Source organism: Macrobrachium rosenbergii, chromosome 16, assembly GCF_040412425.1.
Source record: "Macrobrachium rosenbergii isolate ZJJX-2024 chromosome 16, ASM4041242v1, whole genome shotgun sequence".
Classification (NCBI taxonomy): Eukaryota; Metazoa; Arthropoda; class Malacostraca; order Decapoda; family Palaemonidae; genus Macrobrachium; species Macrobrachium rosenbergii.
This window is the reverse complement of record NC_089756.1, coordinates 47,945,631-47,968,130: the sequence shown is the minus strand read 5'-3', so window position 1 is coordinate 47,968,130 and position 22,500 is coordinate 47,945,631. Positions and strand designations below refer to the sequence as shown.

The window sequence follows — 22,500 nt, the reverse complement described above, 5'->3', positions numbered from 1 at the left end:
CTTTTGGCGACGACGAAGACAGAGAGAGAGAGAGAGAGAGAGAGAGAGAGAGAGAGAGAGAGAGAGAGATGCTAGAACGGAGATGTAAGCCGAAGTCGTCACCCTGACACACATGCGCCTGCTTCAGTACAAATAGTCGCCCGCCACAGCACCTGCTGTACGTACGAACGTACGCATGCACGTGGTACACGCGCAAACGCACGCACGTTCACAGCTGCCGAGTGTCTGGAGTTTTGGCAGAGACCTCAATGCGTCAGTAGCAAGTGGGCTGGCGGCGCGTGTGTGTGGCTTGCAGCGGACTCCTCTTCCTCAAGTTTTTTCACTTGACGCTGGGACACCGTTTTCTATCTTCGCCTACATGCGATAAGATTCTTTAGTCAGTGATTCTTAAAACTGGATTTTTATCTTTCGTAGTCATTTGGTGCTTCTCGACAGTTACTGTCTTTCTCACTTAAGGATTATTTATTTATATAAGTCGGAATACACATTTAAGAGAAAAATGTCGTTAACGCGTAATGTGTTGGTGGTCCTCGCCATTGCAACTCTCGTTGGAGAGCGGCTGAACTGCATGGGTATCGAAGTGATCGAGAATTACTACAAGGGCGAGAAATACCAGCCTGAAGGTCGCTCACTCGAGGAGCAGTACCCTTACTCGTCCTCTCACATCGCAGCTGCCTCGTCACGAGCGTATACCCTGCCACAGCTGGGGGAGGACGCGGGATCGGCGGAGGGGCGTAAATTAAGCGAAGACGAAGAAGGAAGCGCCTTTCCGTACGCGAATCTGCTGAAGCAGCTCGGAATGGCTCTTCACAGGACGTTCATTGGGAACTCATATGACACTGACTCAAAAGACGCCGACGAAGGTCGCACGATAGAGGATGGAAAGGCGGAATCCAAAAAGGTATGTTTTTGCACTTTATTCTCTCTTTCTTATGTCTGGTCTGATTTTAATGATTTACCTTAATCTCTCTCTCTCTCTCTCTCTCTCTCTCTCTCTCTCTCTCTCTCTCTCTCTCTCTCTTCAGTTATTTCGTGGCATTTAATTTCAGTTTAAAAACTTTTCATGTAATGCCATGAAACCATACCATAAAAGGCATTGATATTGTACGTAATTAAAATTATGTTTATTTCAGTGCATTTTCCGGCTTACTTTCCTCCCGGTTTTTTCTAAATAGTTTCTGGCTAAACCTCATCTACCATTTTATAGTATGAGTTTATTATAAGTAATTTGCTCTATAAATTTGCTTCACAAGAATTTTTACAACAAAACTTTGTTTTAGTTTTAGTTTTAAAGTAATTTCCCTATAATTTCATTCCCGAGTTATTTAAGCTTTTTTTTTCAAACAGAATTGTTTCGATTCGGTTCAGTTAGTTGTTAACATTTCCAGGTTAGAGATTTTCATCTTGGCTATGTTGTTGACTTGCAGTAAACTCTTATTCTAACCAGCGTAAGTTCGAATCCATCCTGGGAGGAATTATATATGTACCTTCTGAGGGATTTCAGCGTTTTCAATGGAGAGCATTGTGCCATGTGCCATGAAAACTGATGAATGTGACCAATAGAATCCTTACATTTCATACCCTTTTTCGTTATAACTTCGACATTACTGACGTGACTTCCCCTATGGTCATTTCCAACTTAGCTTTCGCTGGGTGCAGTTGTGAGTAGCGAGCGTCTGATTTCTTGGCACGTTTCAGCTTCGTTTCCCTCTGAAGCAATTTTCAGTTTTATCTCCACTGCGAGAGCGTGCTTCCGCTGAGCTTAACTGTAAAGTATTTTTCGCAATGCTTTTTATGTTGCCATATTATTCCGGCGCTGTTTTGCGCTGCACGTTCTCCTTATATTATTGTGCAAATGTTTTACGTCGCACGTATCAGTTAATGGTACGTTGGAATTATTCTGTGATGATTGTATCAAATAACATTATTATTTTTAAATGCTCTCCCACAGCATTTAGTTGTTTTTATGTGTTTCGTCATAACATCACAGTGTACCATTTATATACCTGCTTTATTCATAAAAGTGGTCACAAGGAAAAAGCTTATTCCGTTTCTCATAGTGAGCTGACTTTGCATAAGTAATTAATCTTTTTCAAACCCATTTCTTGAAGAACACGCTGCGTATTTCACTCTGAAATCGGAAGTGCTATCAGTGGATAAGAATCTCTCTCTCTCTCTCTCTCTCTCTGAACTCGATGGTCATTTTAATCCCCTTCCTACACTCTAACAGCTTTCCACCCTCCCCCGAAATCATCACAAAAATAAGTCTGCAGTCACTCCTCTCTCTCTCTCTCTCTCTCTCTCTCTCTCTCTCTCTCTCTCTCTCTCTCTCTCTCTCTCTCTCTACCCCATGCATGTAAAAACATAATTTTTTTGACGCTTAGTATATTTAATAATTTCCCGTTAGCATTCTTATTTACAGCTAATTTAATTGTAAGGAGGTTTTCAGTGTATTTAAGATAATTATTCGAACGCAACAGCATTCAGTCATGTAGGCCTAAATATTAATCCGTTTCAGAGTTCTTATAATAGGATGTACCGTTGCCTGAAAGAAGCAAGAAGAAAAAAGTCTTTTAATTGTTTCTTGTCACCATTGCCTTATTGAACGTGACATGCCAGTACTGCGACACGTATAAAAAAGAAGTACAAAGTCGCGTGACTCATTTTTTTTTTCTCCCAAGAAACGGACCGATCATGCTCACACGCTAAATATCTTTCGGAGTTCGGTAATTCAATAACAGAACATCGAGAGAAGTTCAGCCGCTGTGTGCCAGACGTAATTGCGAAGATCACGTAATTTTGAACACTGTGTTGAGGGAGGTTTGGTCTTATTAATATTTCTGATTTTGATCTGACAGTTTATTGTCGAAATATTTCTTTCAAGAGGCTCCTTTATGGCATTCAATATTATTGGGAAAGATTATATCTAAATTGGTTCACTAAGAAGTACTTTACCTTATTTCGTTTTTGCAATTATACACTTTGCTAAGAAATTCAGTGTCGTGGAAAATTGTTGTTTAATAAAAATCCACAATTATGTAAGTAAATTGCATTACAATTTATGTGTATAATTGGTGGTTTTTATTTTATTTACAATTTACATAATTGTGGATTTTGTTATATTATATAACAGTCTTCACAACCTTGTGAATTTCTTAGCAATACTATCCACGGTTACGAACACACTTGTGAATAGATCTTTTATTGAGAGCAAGGGAGTAAGTGGCTAATTACAGGGGACTGGTTAAAAGGTGAACAACAGTGCTTCGGTGATGGGTCGTCTATCCCCCCCACAACCGTTTCAAACCTCTTCTTGGGAAAACTATCCTCTCGCAATTCCTTTCAACGTAAACAGTGAGGAGGAGCACCGTTCAGGTGTTCTTAAGTCTTTGTTTTTATCATTTACAGTTAATACAATTTATTTATAAAAATTGTGAATATTTATTATAATGCAAATATACATTTTATTGCAAATTTGTAGAACGTTACGACAGGTGAATCAGTTGGCAGTTTCTGTATTATATAAGATATGTATATTCATAAATGTATATATATATATATATATATATATATATATATATATATATATATATATAGAGAGAGAGAGAGAGAGAGAGAGAGAGAGAGAGAGAGAGAGAGAGAGAGAGAGATTGTAATTCTTGTATATTATAGATAAATACAGTCACTTTTTATCGATATTTACTTCGTTTACAGTATACAATTATTGAAAGTTGTAAACATTAATTTATAATCTTTGTTGGTATTTCAGCTCAGAGTGAATGCAAATTTTTGTAGCGATGCGTTGACTGACGTCAGGTTTGTTAAGCTTTGTTACAGTAGGATGTTTAATATGTATCCTAGATATTTGAACTAGTGATATGAAATACTTTAGATATTTGATCTGGTGATAAGGCATTTAATTGTGTATATACCGTGAGCTAAATTACATTCTTATATTGGATGGCATTATCGTGTAGGTGACCCAATACTTACATGTGTAATTGTGTTTAGAGATTAATAAATTAATTTAATTAATTAATTAAAATAGATTAACATTCATGTACCGTGACCTGGTCTTGATATATTTAGGTAATATAGGTAACTCGACTCAGCAGAACGTTTAGTAAGTTCATGAGAAAGAGAGCTGGGTGTTCTTAAGTGCAGAGAAATTAGATAATCGCATGAGAATTAGTACAAGATTTTCTCATTAACCGAGAGAGCAGTAGCCAGTAAAAAGACCCTATATCACAAAAAATGAGGGAATAAGGGAAAATGTTCTCATTTTCTGAGAGACCAGGAAATATCAGTAAGACGTCAGTTGATATTAAATCACAACGTTGGGAAATAACAGAAAAATCTATTCGTGAGCTGAGAGGAATGGAACAGGCAGGGATAAACAAAAACGGTAAAAATAATCGTCTAGAAAAAATCTCTCTTCGGCAGAGAGAGAGAGAGAGAGAGAGAGAGAGAGAGAGAGAGAGAGAGAGAGAGAGAGAGAGAGTAGGAGCCAACAAAAACATTCCCTATCATTCAGAATAGAAAATAAAAAGTGAATAGCCAGCGGAATCCAGCACCATCAATCATTGATAATAAGGCCCCCTGAATGGGATCAAAAAGCGTAAATCTTTATGCTGATCCCATATGGAGCAACTCAGGTGTGCAAGAAAGTAAATACGCTCGAACCGCAGCTTTTGTTTTGCTCTTCCTGTGCATTAGCATTTAATGAATGTATTTTATATCGAGAGGGTTATGCCTGCTTGGACGCCATCTTGCGGAGGGTGGTGGTTTCGTCTTACCGCTCCGGAAGTCAGCGGATGATGAATGCAAAGAACGAAAGGCCTTGCATGATTAATCTCATTGGTTTAGCGCTCTTCTATAACATTCCTCTTGCTGGAGTTTTCATGCCTGCTTGCGTGTATGTATGTAAGTTATGTGTATGGGTTCAGGCACTTGCCTTTGTGTGTATGACTGGTAGTATACGAATTTGTTAATATATTAGTCCTTAGGTCACTTAAGTATGTATATATATACAGTATATGTTATATAATATATATATTTATTTATATATATGTGTTTGTGTATATGTATATATATGTTTATATATATCTGCATTTTATATATATATATATATATATATATATATATATATATATATATATATATATATATATATAGTATATATATATATAAGTATACACACATATATATATAGTATATATATATAGTATATAACATATATATGGTGTCTATGGTTATAGTTATGTTTTCAGATATAAGATGTTTTTTGTGAATGTAAAAATTTTCAAACTTATCAGTAATTCTGTGATAGGCTTCAAGTTTCTTGTCTGAATTCTTCAGCTGGCCCCTGGGTTTTAGAATTATGTATGTGGGACGGTTACATTTCACATAAAAAGCGAATATTATAATGAAATTACTGTAACTATATTCTGGAAGACATTCAAGAGAGTTTCATATTCATCTTTTCTTTGCGTGTCCGTGGTATCACTTACTAGTTTATAATTGTGTGAATTGTATGACTCTTAAATTTTACTAATGAACTTGCATACATCTTTTATTTCTTGTTAGGTCATTAATGCGTGCCTTTATTCAGTGTACGAATGTATTAAATTTTATCGATGTTCTTGCATTCAGCTTTTAGTGCTTGTCAGGTCATTGATGAATGTCTTTATTTTTGGGCACTTATTATGGGTAGAAGCCATATAGTTATTTGTTAACTTGCAATTCTGTTATTAGTAGGATAACAGTTACTGCTAAATCTTTGCGTCTTTATTTGGGTAAGGCGTATTTTATTTGTTGATAATTTTTCCGTGGTGAAAGGTAATGATTTTTTAATTTAAAAGTTGGTATTGCAACGCCTGTTATTCATATTCAGTATTTAAAGGAAATTAAACTCTCAATCTCTTGTCACTCACAGTAAACCTGCTACCTTCTAATCTCAGCTTACCATTCATCTCGGCCGTAAGCCTTTCTCCCCTCGGAGTTTTTAAGGACGAGGAGTAATTAAGTTGTAAAAGCTTACGGTAGTTGCCGACGGTAGCAGCAGGCTAAATCGTACCCGCAAGAGAGAGAGAGAGAGAGAGAGAGAGAGAGAGAGAGAGAGAGAGAGAGAGAGAGAGAGAGGATTGGCGGTGATTGAACTGGTCGGTGGTTGTGGGTTCCATCAATCAAGCGGCTTGTGAAGGATGTCTTCATCTTGTCATCTCCGGTGCTTTTATTTATTTTTGGTCTATGTGACGCTTGTTAGGTGGATTATAAATTATATATGTAGATTGATTAATTGCTTTAATTGCAACTACTTTAGATATATGTGTGTGCTTAGCAATACTATATATATATTATATATATATATATATATATATATATATATATATATATATATACATATATATATGTATACATATATACACATATATATACATACAACATACACTAAGGCACGTCATTGCTCCCAGAGAGCACCAACACAGCCGTCTAATTAGAAAGTGTCCATTTCACAAAAGGCTTTTAGCAGAGCGCGCCCAATCCACTCGTACTTGCACTGGACTCAATTCGGGCACCCCTTGTTTGGAAGGCAAGAATGCTACTGACAATTTTATTATGACCATATACATACATACATACATACATACATACATACATACATACATACATACATACATACATACATACATACATATATATATATATATGTGTATATATTATATATATATATATACATATATATATATATATATATATATATATATATATATATATATATGACAGAAAAATGTACTGGTATCTCATACTGATACTTAATCTTTCTCTGCCATTCTGCGTGTCCCTCTTTAACAGGTTCTGTCACCTTTTTTGCTCACAGGAATCTTTCTCTTATCTGTGTGTCCTTTTCCTTCCTAATTATCTCTGTGTTATACATCTTCCTCATCGTGCGTCGTTCAAGCTCCGTTGAACTGTTGTTATCTTTTCTTTGTGTCCGTTCGTCGACGCGAAAGCTTACTTTGAAATATCTTTTGTTACCTCGGGAGAGTTTAAATCCATCTTAATTTTTTTTTTACTACTGCAGTCTTGATATTCTTACTTGTCTGGTGGTTTTATATGGTTTTATATATATGTATATATATATATATATATATATATATATATATATATATATATACATATATATATATTATATGTATATATGTGAATGTATGTATGTATGTATATTACTTTGTACCATAAATGAGATACTCCAGGTGTAGGGTTTGTAACGGAGTTCATCTTTTTGTACATGAGTGCTGTAGTGTTTGTTTTCGTGCTGTCTTTGCATAGTAGCGTTTCTTGTCGCCTGATCGACATCATTTATTCTGGTGAGTGCCAAGAAGGGTGACCTCCAAGAAAACGAAATGGTAAATGCTTTCAGTATATATATATATATATATATATATATATATATATATATATATATATATATATATATATATATATATATATATATATAGACGAAAATCCACAAGGAAAGAAACAGTGGAGTACTGCAAGGCCTTTCGACTTCTTGTCCTTTACTTAGCAGACTGAAGAAATATAAAAATATGTTTACAAAGAAAGCTGGGGATTACAAAAGAAAAAATATGTACCTGGAATCCAACACAATTGAAGAATTAGCATAAGTACCAAAACAGTGTTAGATATTTAAGAGGTTTTGCAAAGAAGTAGACCCAACCGCTCAGAAGCAGGGACAGGGCAAATTAAAAGATTATACAAGGAAAGTGACTGACCACCAAAAAATGTTATAAAAGTATAACTCAGTAATTCTCCTTTTGGTAAACAGTAATAATTTTTGCAAGGTGAACATTTTTACAAAGAAATATATTAAACATACGACTATATAGAAAAAATATATAATTTAACTAATTTGTAATTAAGTCAGTGATTTTATCTTTTAGTTACCTTGTATATACTTTCTGTGTATTCATATGTTTAATATATTTTTTTTTGTAAAAATGTTCACCTTGCAAAAATTGTTATTGTTTACCAAAAGGAGAATTACTGAATTGTACTTTTGTAACATTTTTTGGTGGTCAGTTACTTTCCTTGTATAATCTTTTAATTGTCCTGTCCCTGCTTCTGAGCTGTTGGGCATACTCCTTTGTAAAACCTCTTAAATATTTAACCTTGTTTTGGTAGGTCTGCTAATTCTTCAATTGTGTTGGATTCCAGGTACATATTTTTTCCTTTGTAATCCCCATTCGTCATTTATACGAGCTTTCTATGTCAACTTATTTTTATATTTCTTCAGTCTGTTAAGTAAAGGACAAGAAGTCGAAAGGCCTTGCAGTACTCCATTGTTTCTCTTTCCTTCGTTGATTTTGTCTTTGTATTTACATATTCATCACGTTCCATATTTTCGTGATTCAGTTTGCACACACATATATATATATATATATATATATATATATATATATATATATATATATATATATATATATATATATATATATATATATATATATATATATATATATCCTTCCCCTCACCCTCTCCTCTTCTTCTTCTTTTTCTTCTATGGTAAATGCCCTCTCCAACTGTGGTCACTGAGTCTAATGTCGCCATGTGGCCAGTGATTATTTTCTTTCAGCGCCATTTACTTTATCAAGTTTGGTAACTGTCTCTCTTTGGCTGCCATTCTGTCATCGCTGATTTTCGGGATCCTTATTCTTTTTTTTTTTTTTTTTGACCCCAGATGTTTATTATAAAAATTTATCTGGTACTTCCGATTTCAATTATAGGCACTGTGCCAAGACATTTACTAACAAATATCATTTTTCGTACCACCGTAATTATGAAGGATTGACTTTGTGCTACGAATAAATAATCTCTGGCAAAACTGCAGTTCTCGGATTTTTCGACTTCGCTATTGATGCTTTGCTGCTAAGCTTTGGAATCCTCTGCATGCATCTGCTTTTCCTGATGGTTAACTTATTAAATTTTGTTAACCATCTACGAAACTATCGCTAGTTTAAACAAAATATATTGTTTAGTAACAAAATCACATTACAATAGATTTCTTCCCATCATTGATAATATACAATGTCTTCTTTCGTTAATCTTCAACATATATTCACATACAATAGTCTCTTTTCATCCTTTGTTGATTGTGTTAACTCACTTGCCTCCTCTCTCTCTCTCTCTCTCTCTCTCTCTCTCTCTCTCTCTCTCTCTCTCTCGTTGTGTAAGAGTGTACGCCACTCAATACTCACTGTTCTTAGTAGATGTCGGTGTGATGAGTGAAGAACTCATTATATCAAGGACGTTTGGCTTCCGGTTTGCGTAGTTCCTAGACTTCCTTGATCTTCTAGATTTGGATTTGATGTCTGCAGGCTATGTCAGTTTCTCTCTCTCTCTCTCTCTCTCTCTCTCTCTCTCTCTCTCTCTCTCTGCATTGTCCTCGCATTTCGAAAGTGTCTACATCTCAATCATCGAGAAACATAGCATTATGGGGCTTTGGAAAGGCTGCAATCTTCCGCCGTAATTCAAGACCGATTGTTATCCCATCAAGAGTTACCAAGATATATCGTGCTGTTCGATGATACCGACACTATTCGCGTTATTTGCTGCTATAGAGGAAGATTTCGCGTTATTGGGAATGAAAGTGAGAGCTATCGGCTTTTTAAAACAGGGAAAAAATGAAAGTGGGCCACTTACTAAGGAACTATTTTAAGTACTGGAATTATGGTTTCCTTTTTCGGTAGATTTCTCTTGATTTTCTCCTTTTTTTTTTTCCTTTAATCTTTGGGGTTTCTGTTTTTTTTCTGCACTTGATTAACCCACCCTCACTCCATTCTCAGCATCCCTCTCCTCCTCTCCTCTCCCTCCCTTCCCTCACCCGCCTCCTGGTTTGTTTCTTAGGTTCTCAGATAAGTGAAACAAAAACTGAATTTTCTTCCAAGGAAATGATTACGGAAGTCATTCTTCATTTGCTTTTTACACCGTCGAGACATGCAAGCCGGTTTTTGGTCACGTGGAAAATGGCTCTTCATTAGCTTTCTTTGGGAGAGAGAGAGAGAGAGAGAGAGAGAGAGAGAGAGAGAGAGAGAGAGAGAGAGAGAGAGAGAGTTAAGTATGCGTAAGAACTTGAGTCTTCTAGCATTTTGATTTTTGTATAGTCATATATTGATTTATATATTGGTTATGTTTTGTAAAGCGGTTTGACAACTATAATCATCGACACACACACAGAGCGCATTTGCCTGCGATATGTTTAGCGTAAAAACTGTTAGAAATTTTGCAACTTCAATTATTATCAGTCCTGAATCAGACGCCGTAACAATAAGCGCTGGGAGACGCTGAGAGTACCCTGTTTAAAACCACCGTGACCTGGTCTATATAAACATCCCGAAGACCTTTGGCATCTGGAATGGTAAAACCGGGCTACCGGAACAAGAGAGAGATAATTGCTCTACCTAATGATAGAAAATGATTGTGATATCTGTTGCTAAAGTCGTACGTTCATATTTTTATCGTGTTATTCTATGCTGCGTTTCACCTCTAACAAAGAAGTTATGGTTTAGTTTCGATTTGTTAGTTTGTAATTTTTGGGAGCAGTGGGTCTTTGAGGGGTAAAGTGCTCAGCTTTGGCCGAAAATGTTTATTGAAAGTGCCCCAGTGCTTGGTTTCTTTTAGTTAAATCTCATAATTAATTCATTTTTAGCCGAAGCAGAGGTTGGCAGTCTCCGAATGCTCTTGTTGGTACATGAAGAAATTACAATATATATATATATATATATATATATATATATATATATATATATATATATATATATATATATATATATATATATATATATATATATATATATATGTATATATATATATATACATATTTATTTATATATGGGTATATATAATTACAGATAAATCCATTTGTCGTTTGTTATATATATATATATATTATATATATATTATAGATATATGTATATTATTATATCATACATTTATATATATATATATATATACAAACGACTATATATATATATATATATATATATATATATATATATGACAAACGACTATATAAATATATCTACCTATAATTATATATATATATATATATATATATATATATATATATATATATATATATATATATATATATATATATATATATATATATATATATTGATATTGATGTTAACTTTACGTACATGTTAAATATTTATATATACTGTGATATGCATTTTTGCAATTAGATTAAATTGTCTGTATTTTTGTTCTACAATTGTGGCACAATAACCCGCCATTTACCTAATACGAAATTGTTTGATTGTGGATATTTCTTTATTTTTTTAATATCGCGATTATATCTTCTATCTCGAATTAGCCGATGAAGCTTCACGCCTTATTGCTAATGTTATTTCCAACACTGCAAGTCATGTCACCTTAATGATGTTTTTGAATTTACCATCGTAATGAGGTGTGCTTTTTATTCCTCATTGTAATGATGTTGGTCAGTAACTAGGAAATGATATTTCTTGAGCATTGTTTCTTAGAACTGCATTGCAATTATATTGTAAGATTTATGTACGTTTCCTGTCACTTAGCCACAAGGTGAGCAGTCTTCTGAGCAGTAACAAAATAAGACCAGACCACCGTCACACGATTAAAGGCATTTATTTCCCCTTCGACGTGCTGCTCTTTTATAAAAATAATTAAAAGCCCTAGAAGATAAGTCCAGTGGTCTGGTTAAACTAAGATATACTTAATTCTTAATATTAAAAGGAAGGTCGAGTCTCTCGTTGTATGGATGTTCCCTATTCCTCTGACTTATTTTTCAGGTGTTGCCTGTTTTTAGCTTTATTTTTTGTTTGCTTTTATATCTTTAGGCATTTTCTTCTACCTTCTTTATCCAGTGCGGATATACATTTTCCTTTTGGATTTTGGAGGCTCTCCTGTTGTTCCTCTCCTATTTCATAAGGCAGGCCCCTTTTTATTTGTTTTTTAGATCTGATAAATTAGGCTTGCGATAACAGTAAACGGAGCAGATAATGCTGTGTTTGTGTGTATGTGAGAGAGAGAGAGAGAGAGAGAGAGAAAGTGGAAGTATTAGTAGTGTTACAGCAGCAGTTGTAAGAAAGCCAAAACCATCACAACGCTTTCATTCCCATTCAGCAGGTCATAACCAGCATGGATACGCATCATCAGTGTAATAGAATTCTGATTGGTCGATACCTCGTCGTTTGTCATACCGCCGAAGGTTGTAATATGAGATCTCGCTTTGGAGTTTCTATTGCGTTAATTCTGTTTTTATTTCACTGCTGACAAAATAGACGGTATTGGATCATCCAATCTGCGGTTACGCCGCTAAATTGTAATAGTTTTCTTGCCGATGTAATGTTGCCGCTGGCTTTCAGGTTTCATACGTGTTTTGAGAGGACTGTGATGATCAGCGGTAACGTTGCTGTTACCTTGCAGCGTCTCTCCTAATGGTATTTTTTTCTGCGTGAAAATTGTTATTTATTTTGCATATGTTTTGCGTTGAAGTGGGAGTGCCAGAGTGTATTTGAGTTTTCTATTATTATGTCGTTCCAAAATTTGAATTGCAGATTCGAAAGCAATAAATCACTGAGATATGGCTGAGATACTGAACAGCATACGAAAGAGGAAGTCTGTTTTTAATGGCTTAATTGATATAGGTAAATTTCTTTCAAAATAAGTAAACAATTCTGTCATCGTTTTTGAAGCATATAAATGAGGCTGCAGAATTATATAAATTTCTCATAAAAATGAGTGCAACTTGTACGTTCACAAACACTCTGTAGCTAGGCAGCACAATGATATTATGGCGCCAGAATTATTATTATCATTATAATTATTATATCATTAATAGACCTTCTTACAAGTATAATCAAGGGCGAGTCAACCAAACATCACTTATCCATGCAGCTTCCTTTTATTCTTGTAGTTAATTTCCTGCCACGTTAGATCTGGTGTAGAATTGTTGTCAAGCCCTGTATCATGTCAGCTGTTCTGAAGAATTAATTCAGTAAATAATACAAGAGAAAACAGCATTGTTGTTCTGTATTGCCTGTATCCAGGCACTAGCTTGAGATTGAGAACGTTTCCAAGGAAAAATTGAAAGCCTATACCGCTAAAAAGTGAAACCCGCTTTCTTCTTGGGTTTCAAAAAAAATTGCCCGCTTAAAAAACTTACCCGGACGTACACAAGCATCTGCGCGTGCAAGTTTTTATGTAGAGAAATGCAGCCAGCGGGATTCAGCTGATTGTTGTGGGTGCTGGAAAATCGTTTTTATCGGTGCCCGGGATTTTCTCCGAATGAAAGAGTAACCTTGTGTTAGATGTAGGAAAGGGCTTTCATCGTAAGCTTGTGTGCGCATGCGCTTTTGCTTCCTGTTTTAATTTCCAGGAGATTCACTTTTGGTTCCGGTAAATGGGCGATTGGCCTTCTCACTGCTCATCTTAAAAATTGGCTGCCAGTCACCGTTAATGCGAAGCTGCATTGAAGCTCATTTGATTGGAGATCTATTTGCGAATTCGCTTACTTTGGACGTTATTATTTTTTTTAGAGATACAATCCAATTTCTCTCTCTCTCTCTCTCTCTCTCTCTCTCTCTCTCTCTCTCTCTCTCTCTCTCTCTCATTCACAATTAATTTTCACTATTCCGTGACCTTTTTTCCCCAGTCTTCATGTAGGAATATAATGATCGCCAAAATTTCATCGTTAGTCATGGATTTTTCATCTCTCCTAATTTACTTGTATTCTCATACGTCAGTAAGACTCGCCCAGAAATCAAAAGCCAGATCAGCTAACACCCATACTTGACATATACTGTAGATATCATATTAGGAATTTGTAAATATGACTACAAATGCACGATTGGAAGTTTATGGTGCTATATTCAGGTAATATCTGTTTATTATAACTTTATTCTGACTCGCTAGTAGTGGTCTAAGACACAATCTCTTACGGAATGGTATAATACTTAAATACACGCACCATGGATGTATGTTAGGGCACGCACTCACATGCAGTGCATACCTGTCTACCATCTAATTAGTTCAGTATTAGCATTTTCACAAGAAAAGTGTTTTTAATAGGGGACTCTTATGTAAATGTACTGAATGACATCAAATGCATTTATGACACAAATAAATTTTCTAGCTGCGTAATTTTTCAGTATTTCTGTTTTGTAAATAGAAATAGAAGGCATTGTCTTGTACTTGTGTTTATCACTTAATATTTTCCTCGCAACGTAAGCAAATACATCATTAAGTAATATTTACTTGATTAATATTACTGTTTAACCCAAACATAATTGCACTCAGTTGTGGCCAACTTTCACCTTTTCGGGCTTCTCAGTTCGAGGAAAATAATTCTATTTTAAAAGTTGTTATTCATTTATTGACTAATTTTGTACAATTTATCCTCAGTCACTATATCCAGTCATGGTATTATAAGTCCTGACAGGTGATTTTTTTAACTCTTTCGTCATGAAAATAATCTTATGTAAGCATTACCAATTTTAACATTGTTAATTATTTTGATACTCCTTTTCTCTATTCGTTGGATGTAGTTCCCTCGTCTCTGTGAATACCTATTTCACTTGTTAAAACCATACTAAGGAATCGCTCCGAACTTCAGCGTAATCATTACTTACATAAGAGTCTTCCGGAACTACGTAAACAATTATGATTCGCGACTAGAATTGCTTGACGTCACAAATAGTATTATTTGGAAATTCCTGCGGTTATGCTCACAAACTTTCATTAGAGAACGTAGTTGTGGGTAATTTCAAGGAACTGTAACAACAGAGAAAATTGTTTTATGAATAAATATATATCGGCGCCAGTAGCTTAGATGTTGTGACGCCAGTTTTAGCAAACACAATCAATCAGTCAATATGTATATATTTACATATATATATATATATATATATATATATATATATATATATATATATATATATATATATATATATATATATATATATACAATATTTTAGTACACATATATAGTATTATAAATTATATATATATATATATATATATATATATATATATATATATATATATATATATATATATATATATATATATATATATATATATATATATATATATATATATATATATATATATATGGACACACACACTACTCCCTTTCCTCACCTACTGTCAGGAATTTGTTATGAGGCTGCTAACTCATTATCAGTTGCCTCCCACCCACCATCATCGATAATAAATGTGTAATTCACAGGTGTGTGTTTGCATTTTACATACTTTTATGTCTGTTGGTATATAGAAATATTGCTTGACTGTATTTCAGTGTACACATGCAGATTAAAAGGAAATATGTCATAGAGTTCAAAAGCTCCATACATATGAAAGGCACATCCAGCTTTTTGTATTACTATAGTATTTGGAATATTCTTCTGACAGTAAATCATTTTGAGTGCTAACTTCGAGCATTACCAACAATAACCACGTCATTACGTTACGGACAACGCCTGAAACCTCTATATTCGTTAATCCTAATTGTATTATTCCGGATGCGTTGATCATCAGTCATTATCAACGGAATCGTAGCGAAGCGAACGTATGAATTCGTTAGGCTTTCTAGACATGACGTCAGTTATCCGGACGTGGTAGTAGACATACACAGAATTCACTCAATTGTGATTCTTAATGGGATGAATCATCGTAATTTCTCTTTCACTGATGCAGAATGCGTCCTGTTTTCCTTTCATTTTCCCTTTGATATCCCAGCTTTATTTGTTTGTGCTCTTTTTACGTAAGTGGAATTGTGGTTGGAGTTAGTGTTTTCCTCTAGATATTCATGCTTATTTTTGACAGTTTATCATCTTTTTTTTTTTTTCCCCAGCATCTCATCAAATTATTGCTTCCATAATCATTAATATCCTAAAAATCATGATTAATCGTTATCATCATCAGTATCATTATGAACGTTGATGATGTAATGTTTTTTACCGTAAGTTTATACTGAAGGACGCACATTCGTCGTTATTGAAATGAACTATATACGAAGCGTTACAGGACAATGGTTAACGGGGAACCAGTTTCTCCTCCCGCCCGTGGTTCGAAGCCGGTAGTCTTTTGGAAAGGGAGGGATGGGGATTCAAAGGATATCAGTGGAAATCGTATCGGTAGTTATAAGGAAATCTAGTAATTCATGACATGACAGCTGTATATTTTATAGGTTTGTGCGATGAGACCAATAGATTTCATGTGTAATTACTTACTGAAGGTATTTTCAAGTGCTAAGTTTATACAAACTGATATTTGTGACGTTTAATTTCACCAGCAACGTCAGTCTTGCAAGATGTAATTCACTGCTGTAATCCGACCATCTAATTGTTTACACGCTCCACCCGCCGGGTGTTGACACGATGTTTGAAAGGTCAAGAGATGTTTAGGAGGTCTAGGTTAATATTGATTGTTGTAAAGTGGGGCTTGACCTCAAAGGTTATAGAGCTACTGCTCTGTTTAGCCCTAAATACAAAGGCTGCTTTTCCTGAGAGAGAGAGAGAGAGAGAGAGAGAGAGAGAGAGAGAGAGAGAGAGAGAGAGAGAGTGTGTTGATGGTATTGGGTAAGTAGACGGCTAAATACTTGGATGACATAAAAAAAAACTGGCAAACGTTGACCTGACTTGACAAAACAATAGATTGTTTGAAGTTTGATTCTTATTTTGTTTTATGAGGTAACGAAGAATTCTCTCTCTCTCTCTCTCTCTCTCTCTCTCTCTCGTTATCAATGATAATTGTTGCTATGATGCAGACCTAATGTTCAGAATCTCTCTCTCTCTCCCTCTCGTTATCAGTGATAATTGTTGCCAAGCAAAACTAACGTTCGGATTCTCTCTCTCTCTCTCTCTCTCTCTCTCTCTCTCTCTCTCTCTCTCTCTCATGTACCTATACGCTTAGCTACGCATTGAGAGCGCCTTCAAAACATCCTCCGTTACTTAGCTAATAGATACAATCACGTGAACTTTAAAGATAAACTCACGAAGAGCGGAGGCTGCATGCACGACAAGCAAGCACTTAACCGGCAGCGTTTGCTTGGGATGTTCTCGGTTGTGCTTTCAAAGCACGAAGAGCACCGTAAGTCTATTGGTAAATGGGAATGAACGTAGTATTTGATTTAGTTTAGTTGGATATGATTATATTTTTATCTTATTTTGCATTTGCATTTTTGTCGAATAGTGGTATTTTAAATACATAGTTGATTATTCATCTGTGTATTTGTCTATCTACCTGCCTATCTGTGTCTCTATCTATCTATCTACCTATATGTATGTATGTATGTATATTTAAGTATAAGTGGATGCATCTCAGAGGTTAAATATCCAGAAAACCTTGAGTGTGAAACCTGTGTTAGAACTGATGTTTACTTTGATGTAGCCTGAATTACTAGGGAAGTAATTGTGGTGTTATTGATTATAATTACTCTGAAAGTAATATGACTGGCAACAGTTACTCTTTCTGTCTTTATCAGAGGGGAATGCGTTAATTATGACTAGAATAAAGTCCCTACTTATATACTTTACAAACGCCTATACAGAAAGTTATACTGTACTCGAACTACAATCGAATTCATTTATATTTATATAATCATTATATATTTATATAATCATTTATATAATATATATAATGTAGATATATATATATATATATATATATATATATATATATATATATATGTGTGTGTGTGTGTGTGTGTGTGTCTGTGTGTGTGTGAGTTTATTATAAATATTCAGTCACAGTACAGTGCGTTTAGTAAGGTTACGCATGCGTCTTTGGTATTCTGCATCGAGCAACTTCCTCATGTTATTAATTAACGCTAATGCTATTTGCCGTGCGTGATTTACATACGGAGCCTCAAGCGTTGCACGCTGCACTGCACATCATGCACGCAGTAGCATGAGCATGCATGGTGTCTTGCAAGAACCGGTGCTATGAAGCATACGCTCAAGTGGCGGATATGTAACAGCTATATCAAATAGTTTTCTCTCTCTCTCTCTCTCTCTCTCTCTCTCTCTCTCTCTCTTGTTTATTCTTCATCATGTGATCTCTAACTGCCACATTCAAAATTCAAATTCTGAATCGTGGATGAACCCTTACGCTTTAAAGTTTCCACCATATTATTGCTTGATATGCGTATACAGAAGGCTCAATACCATACCCCCGACCCGCCTTGTATACACTGCTTCATTAGCTTTTACCTTGCACGCGTTCTTTTCTTAATATCTCTTTCATACTATCTCTCCAAACTTTCCTAGGCTGTCTTCTCCTTCTCACCATAACACTTGTGAATTATATATACATTCGTTTCATCACATTATCATCATCTGTTCTTTTCACTTAACCAAACCATCTCAGACCGCTCTCATCCATCTTTCCCCCACGCTAACCCTTTTACCACGTAACGTATCTTCATATTTGTCATTTGCGTCGAATATACTGTGCAAAAACTTCATCGTAACGCATTCAGACTTTTGTTTCAATTGCATGCAAGAACTACACGTAAATTATATATATACATATGTATATATGTATGTATGTATATATGTATTTATGTATATATAGACATATACACATATGTAAATATATATATTTTATATAATGTATGTATGTATGTATGTATGTATGTATGTATGTATGTATGTATGTATGTATGCGCAGTATGTATGACGAACTTAGCCCGTGGACCTAAGGCATTCACAACCGTGGGCCTTGTTGCCAATTTCACATAATTCTAAAGTGTGATTGCAATACACGTTCACCTGAATACAGTACCTAGCCTTTAAAAGGGAAATTGCATGAAATCCCTACGTTACGCCACCAACAGAGATAAGGAATATATCTTTTGTAAACAGTGGAATTGAATTCCGTAAGTTATACGTGAAATATTCCTTTTGACCATTCCTTGATGGATATTATTCTGAAATAGACCTTCGAGCGCCAGTTGACATAATTTGACGGGAATGTAGGCACCGTATTTCAACTGATTTCTTACAAATTCTCTTCTAACTTCACTGTCAAACCGTTTCACCAAGTCATTATCGCCTTCATCTCTTAGGGTTTAATAAGAATCATTTGGGTTACAGAGGTAAAAAAAAAGTTTTAGTATCACAAGATTTCCTCATTTAAATGGATCGCATAGTCGCCATGGCGTTCCTTGACCTATTAAGGGACTGTTGCTCAATTATTGAGTTGGGTTACAAAAACGCATATAACTAACTGAAAATTTTATTGGAAGACACTATTTCCACCTAGATTCTGCTGCTAGCTGCTGAAGGCAAAATCTACAATAAAAAAAAAAGTTATTTTAGTATGCGTCCGTAAAACCAGCTACTGCTTTAAACTATTAGAGATAAAGAGCTAAACTAAGACTCATTTAATAGCTAAAGAGTGTGTCAGCAATATCTGAAGAAAATATGTAGGTGGAAATAGCGTCTTTCAATAAAATTTTCAATTAGTTATATGCGTTTTTGTGACCCAAGTCAATGTTTGAGCAACAGTCGGTGTGACAGATTACCATGCATTGCGCTTTCTGTCACCATGATGATTATGTATCATAAATCGACTCTCGCGTTTATGTCGATCCATTATTGCTGATGTTTAGCAGTCGTCAAGGCCGTTGCTCGAATTAATTTCATGAATTAGGGAGCGAAAATTACCATAATGATATGAACCCACAGGCAAATTAGAAAGCCATATTAAGTTCTTATAACGACTGATAAAGCGGTGATCTGATAGAAAATATACAAAGAGAGAGAGAGAGTTCGGAAGGGAGATTTGGGAGAGAATTCAGAGAGAGAGAGAGAGAGAGAGAGAGAGAGAGAGAGAGAGAGAGAGAGAGAGAGATTCCGAGTTCGGAAGGGACAGTATTTTGTAGTCATTCTAGAATTCAAAAGAGAGAGAGAGAGAGAGAGAGAGAGAGATTCCGAGTTCGGAAGGGACAGTATTTTGTAGTCATTCTAGAATTCAAAGCAGAGAGAGAGAGAGAGAGAGAGAGAGAGAGAGATTCCGAGTTCGGAAGGGACAGTATTTTGTAGTCATTCTAGAATTCAAAGCAGAGAGAGAGAGAGAGAGAGAAAGAGAGAGAGAGATTCCGAGTTCGGAAGGGACAGTATTTTGGAGTCATTCTAGAATTCAAAGCAGAGAGAGAGAGAGAGAGAGAGAGAGAGAGAGAGAGAGAGAGAGAGAGAGATTCCGAGTTCGGAAGGGACAGTATTTTGGAGTCATTCTAGAATTCAAAGCAGAGAGAAGACCTTACCTTACCTTACAGAGATTCGTTCGGAGCCCCAGGTCCCTCAGTGTGAGGCGCCTTTGATGTCTACCAGAGAGTTGCTAACGCATCAGTATATTTTGCATCTTCCAGTCTTGGATGGTATGGGATGCATCTTAGAAAGCTTATTCTTAAACACATCTACGCTCACTCCCTGTTATGTTCCTCAGATGAGCTGGTAGAGCATTGAATAGAGAGCATTATCGATGCTGGTGCGAGAGATTAATGTCCTGAGCTTTCCTTAATTTTCCTGGTATAGGGACTATTAATCTATTTGCTTGCTCTTTTTGATAATTTTAGTTCCATGATGTTTTCGGTAATTCCTTCTATCATTTTCCAAAGAATTACCATGTAGCGTTCTCTTCTCCTTTCAAGACTATATAAAGAGAATTGAGTCTTTCCCAGAGTCAAGGTCCTTAACTTCTTCTATTCTAGCTGTAAATGACCTTTGTACACTTCTATTTGTAGCAATATTTGGTAGTGGGTACCATATTAATTGCAATATTCAAGTGAGAGTACGTAGTTTTATAAAGCATAATTATGTGTGCAGCTTTTTCTTATTTTGAAGTGGACAACATTCCCATTTTTGCTTTTGCATTTTGCCAATAGAATTGCTATTTGATCATTGCATAACATATTCCTATTCAACATCACACCAAGGTCTTTAACTGCTTCCTTTTTTGTGATTGTCTCATTATTAGGTCCTTTATATGCATATAGCATTCCTACTTTATCACCATAGTTCATTGATTCAAATTTATCAGAGTTAAATACCATCCTATTTATCTCTGCCCATTTATATATTTTGTTTAGGTCTCTTTGTAGAGTTCCTATCTTCATTACTTATTCATGTGTCATCTGCAAAATTCTTACTACTGAGTCCTTAACATTACTGTCTATGTCTGCAATCATAATCACAAACAGCAATGCAGGTAACACCGTACCCTGTGGTACACCGGATATTACCGAGCTTCATCCGATTTCTCATCGTTTGCAATCACTATCTGTTTTCTGTTTTCAAAAATTTTTTATCCAACTTTGTCAACAATGTTATGTTTTCTAAGCTAATATATTATGATCTACCTTGTCAAAAGCTTTTGCAAAGTCTAGGTAAACCACATCTGTATCTTTTTCATTTATCATATTTTATAATGCTTTCATGGTGGACTAACAGTTGGGTTTGTGTACTTTTCCGGGTACAAAACCATGTTGTCCTATATTGAACAATCTATTTTTCATTAAATGTTTCATTATATTTTTTTCATTACCCTTTCATAACTTTCATAATATGAGATGTCAGACTCACAGGCCTATAATTACTTGCCTCTAGTCTTGAACCACTTTTGAAAGTAGGAGTAATATATGCTAATTTATGCTCATCATAAATCTTGCCTGTATCTATACTTTGTCTTAATAGAGTGGCTTTGCGATTGAATGAACCACTTTCTTTAACAAGTGGCGGCAGGTACTCCATCTGGTCCTGTGCTGATCCATTTTTAATTTCATTAATAGCCTGCACAATATCGGCTTCTGTAATATCTATATCTGATAAGTATTCAGTATTTTCATCTCTTATTTCTGTATCATTATCTTCATTGTCAGTTCTAGGTGTAAATTCACTCTTATATCTTTCTTCTAATATGTTACATATTTCCTTTTTTCATTTGTTAATCGCCCTTCAATTCTTAGAGGGCCTATTTTGCTCTTATTTTATTCATCTTTTTGCATATGAATAAAAAATTTTAGGTTTTGCTTGATATTTTGTAGTGTCATTTCTTCTAGGTTCCATTTTTCATTTTCTTTTGATTGTATAATCTTTTGGCATTTTCTATCTTACTTTTAGTTCCATCATTCCATGCATTTTTCTTTTGCAAGAGCTTTTTTCCACTTTCTAATTTTCTGGAACAAGATCCTTCTGAGAAGAGAGACTGATGATTACTTTTTTCGGAAGGTATATATTTTCCACTATTTATTCTAATATTTTATATAATATATCGGTATTTACCTGTATATCATCACTTACAAATATGTTTTCCCATTTTTGTTTAATTCTTCATTTATTTTTGACCAATTTATATTCTTACTATAGAAATTGTATTTTCCATATCCTTCCCATTTTTTCGACTCTTTCTTTTTTCTGTTTTCGTATGATCTGGAACAGACTGTTAGTTCTA

At 34.9% G+C, this 22,500-nt stretch overlaps 1 protein-coding gene across 2 annotated transcripts in view; it reads left to right on the top strand.

The window, feature by feature from the left end:
• Positions 1-255: 255 nt before the first annotated feature.
• Positions 256-22,500, top strand: part of LOC136847416 (uncharacterized) — a 117,905-nt gene continuing 95,660 nt past the window's right edge. For both annotated transcript variants that reach the window (XM_067119087.1, XM_067119086.1), the window contains exon 1: positions 256-901. In XM_067119087.1, the coding sequence (XP_066975188.1) occupies positions 500-901 (402 nt within the window). In that variant the 5' untranslated portion in view covers positions 256-499. The remainder of the gene's footprint in view (positions 902-22,500) is intronic.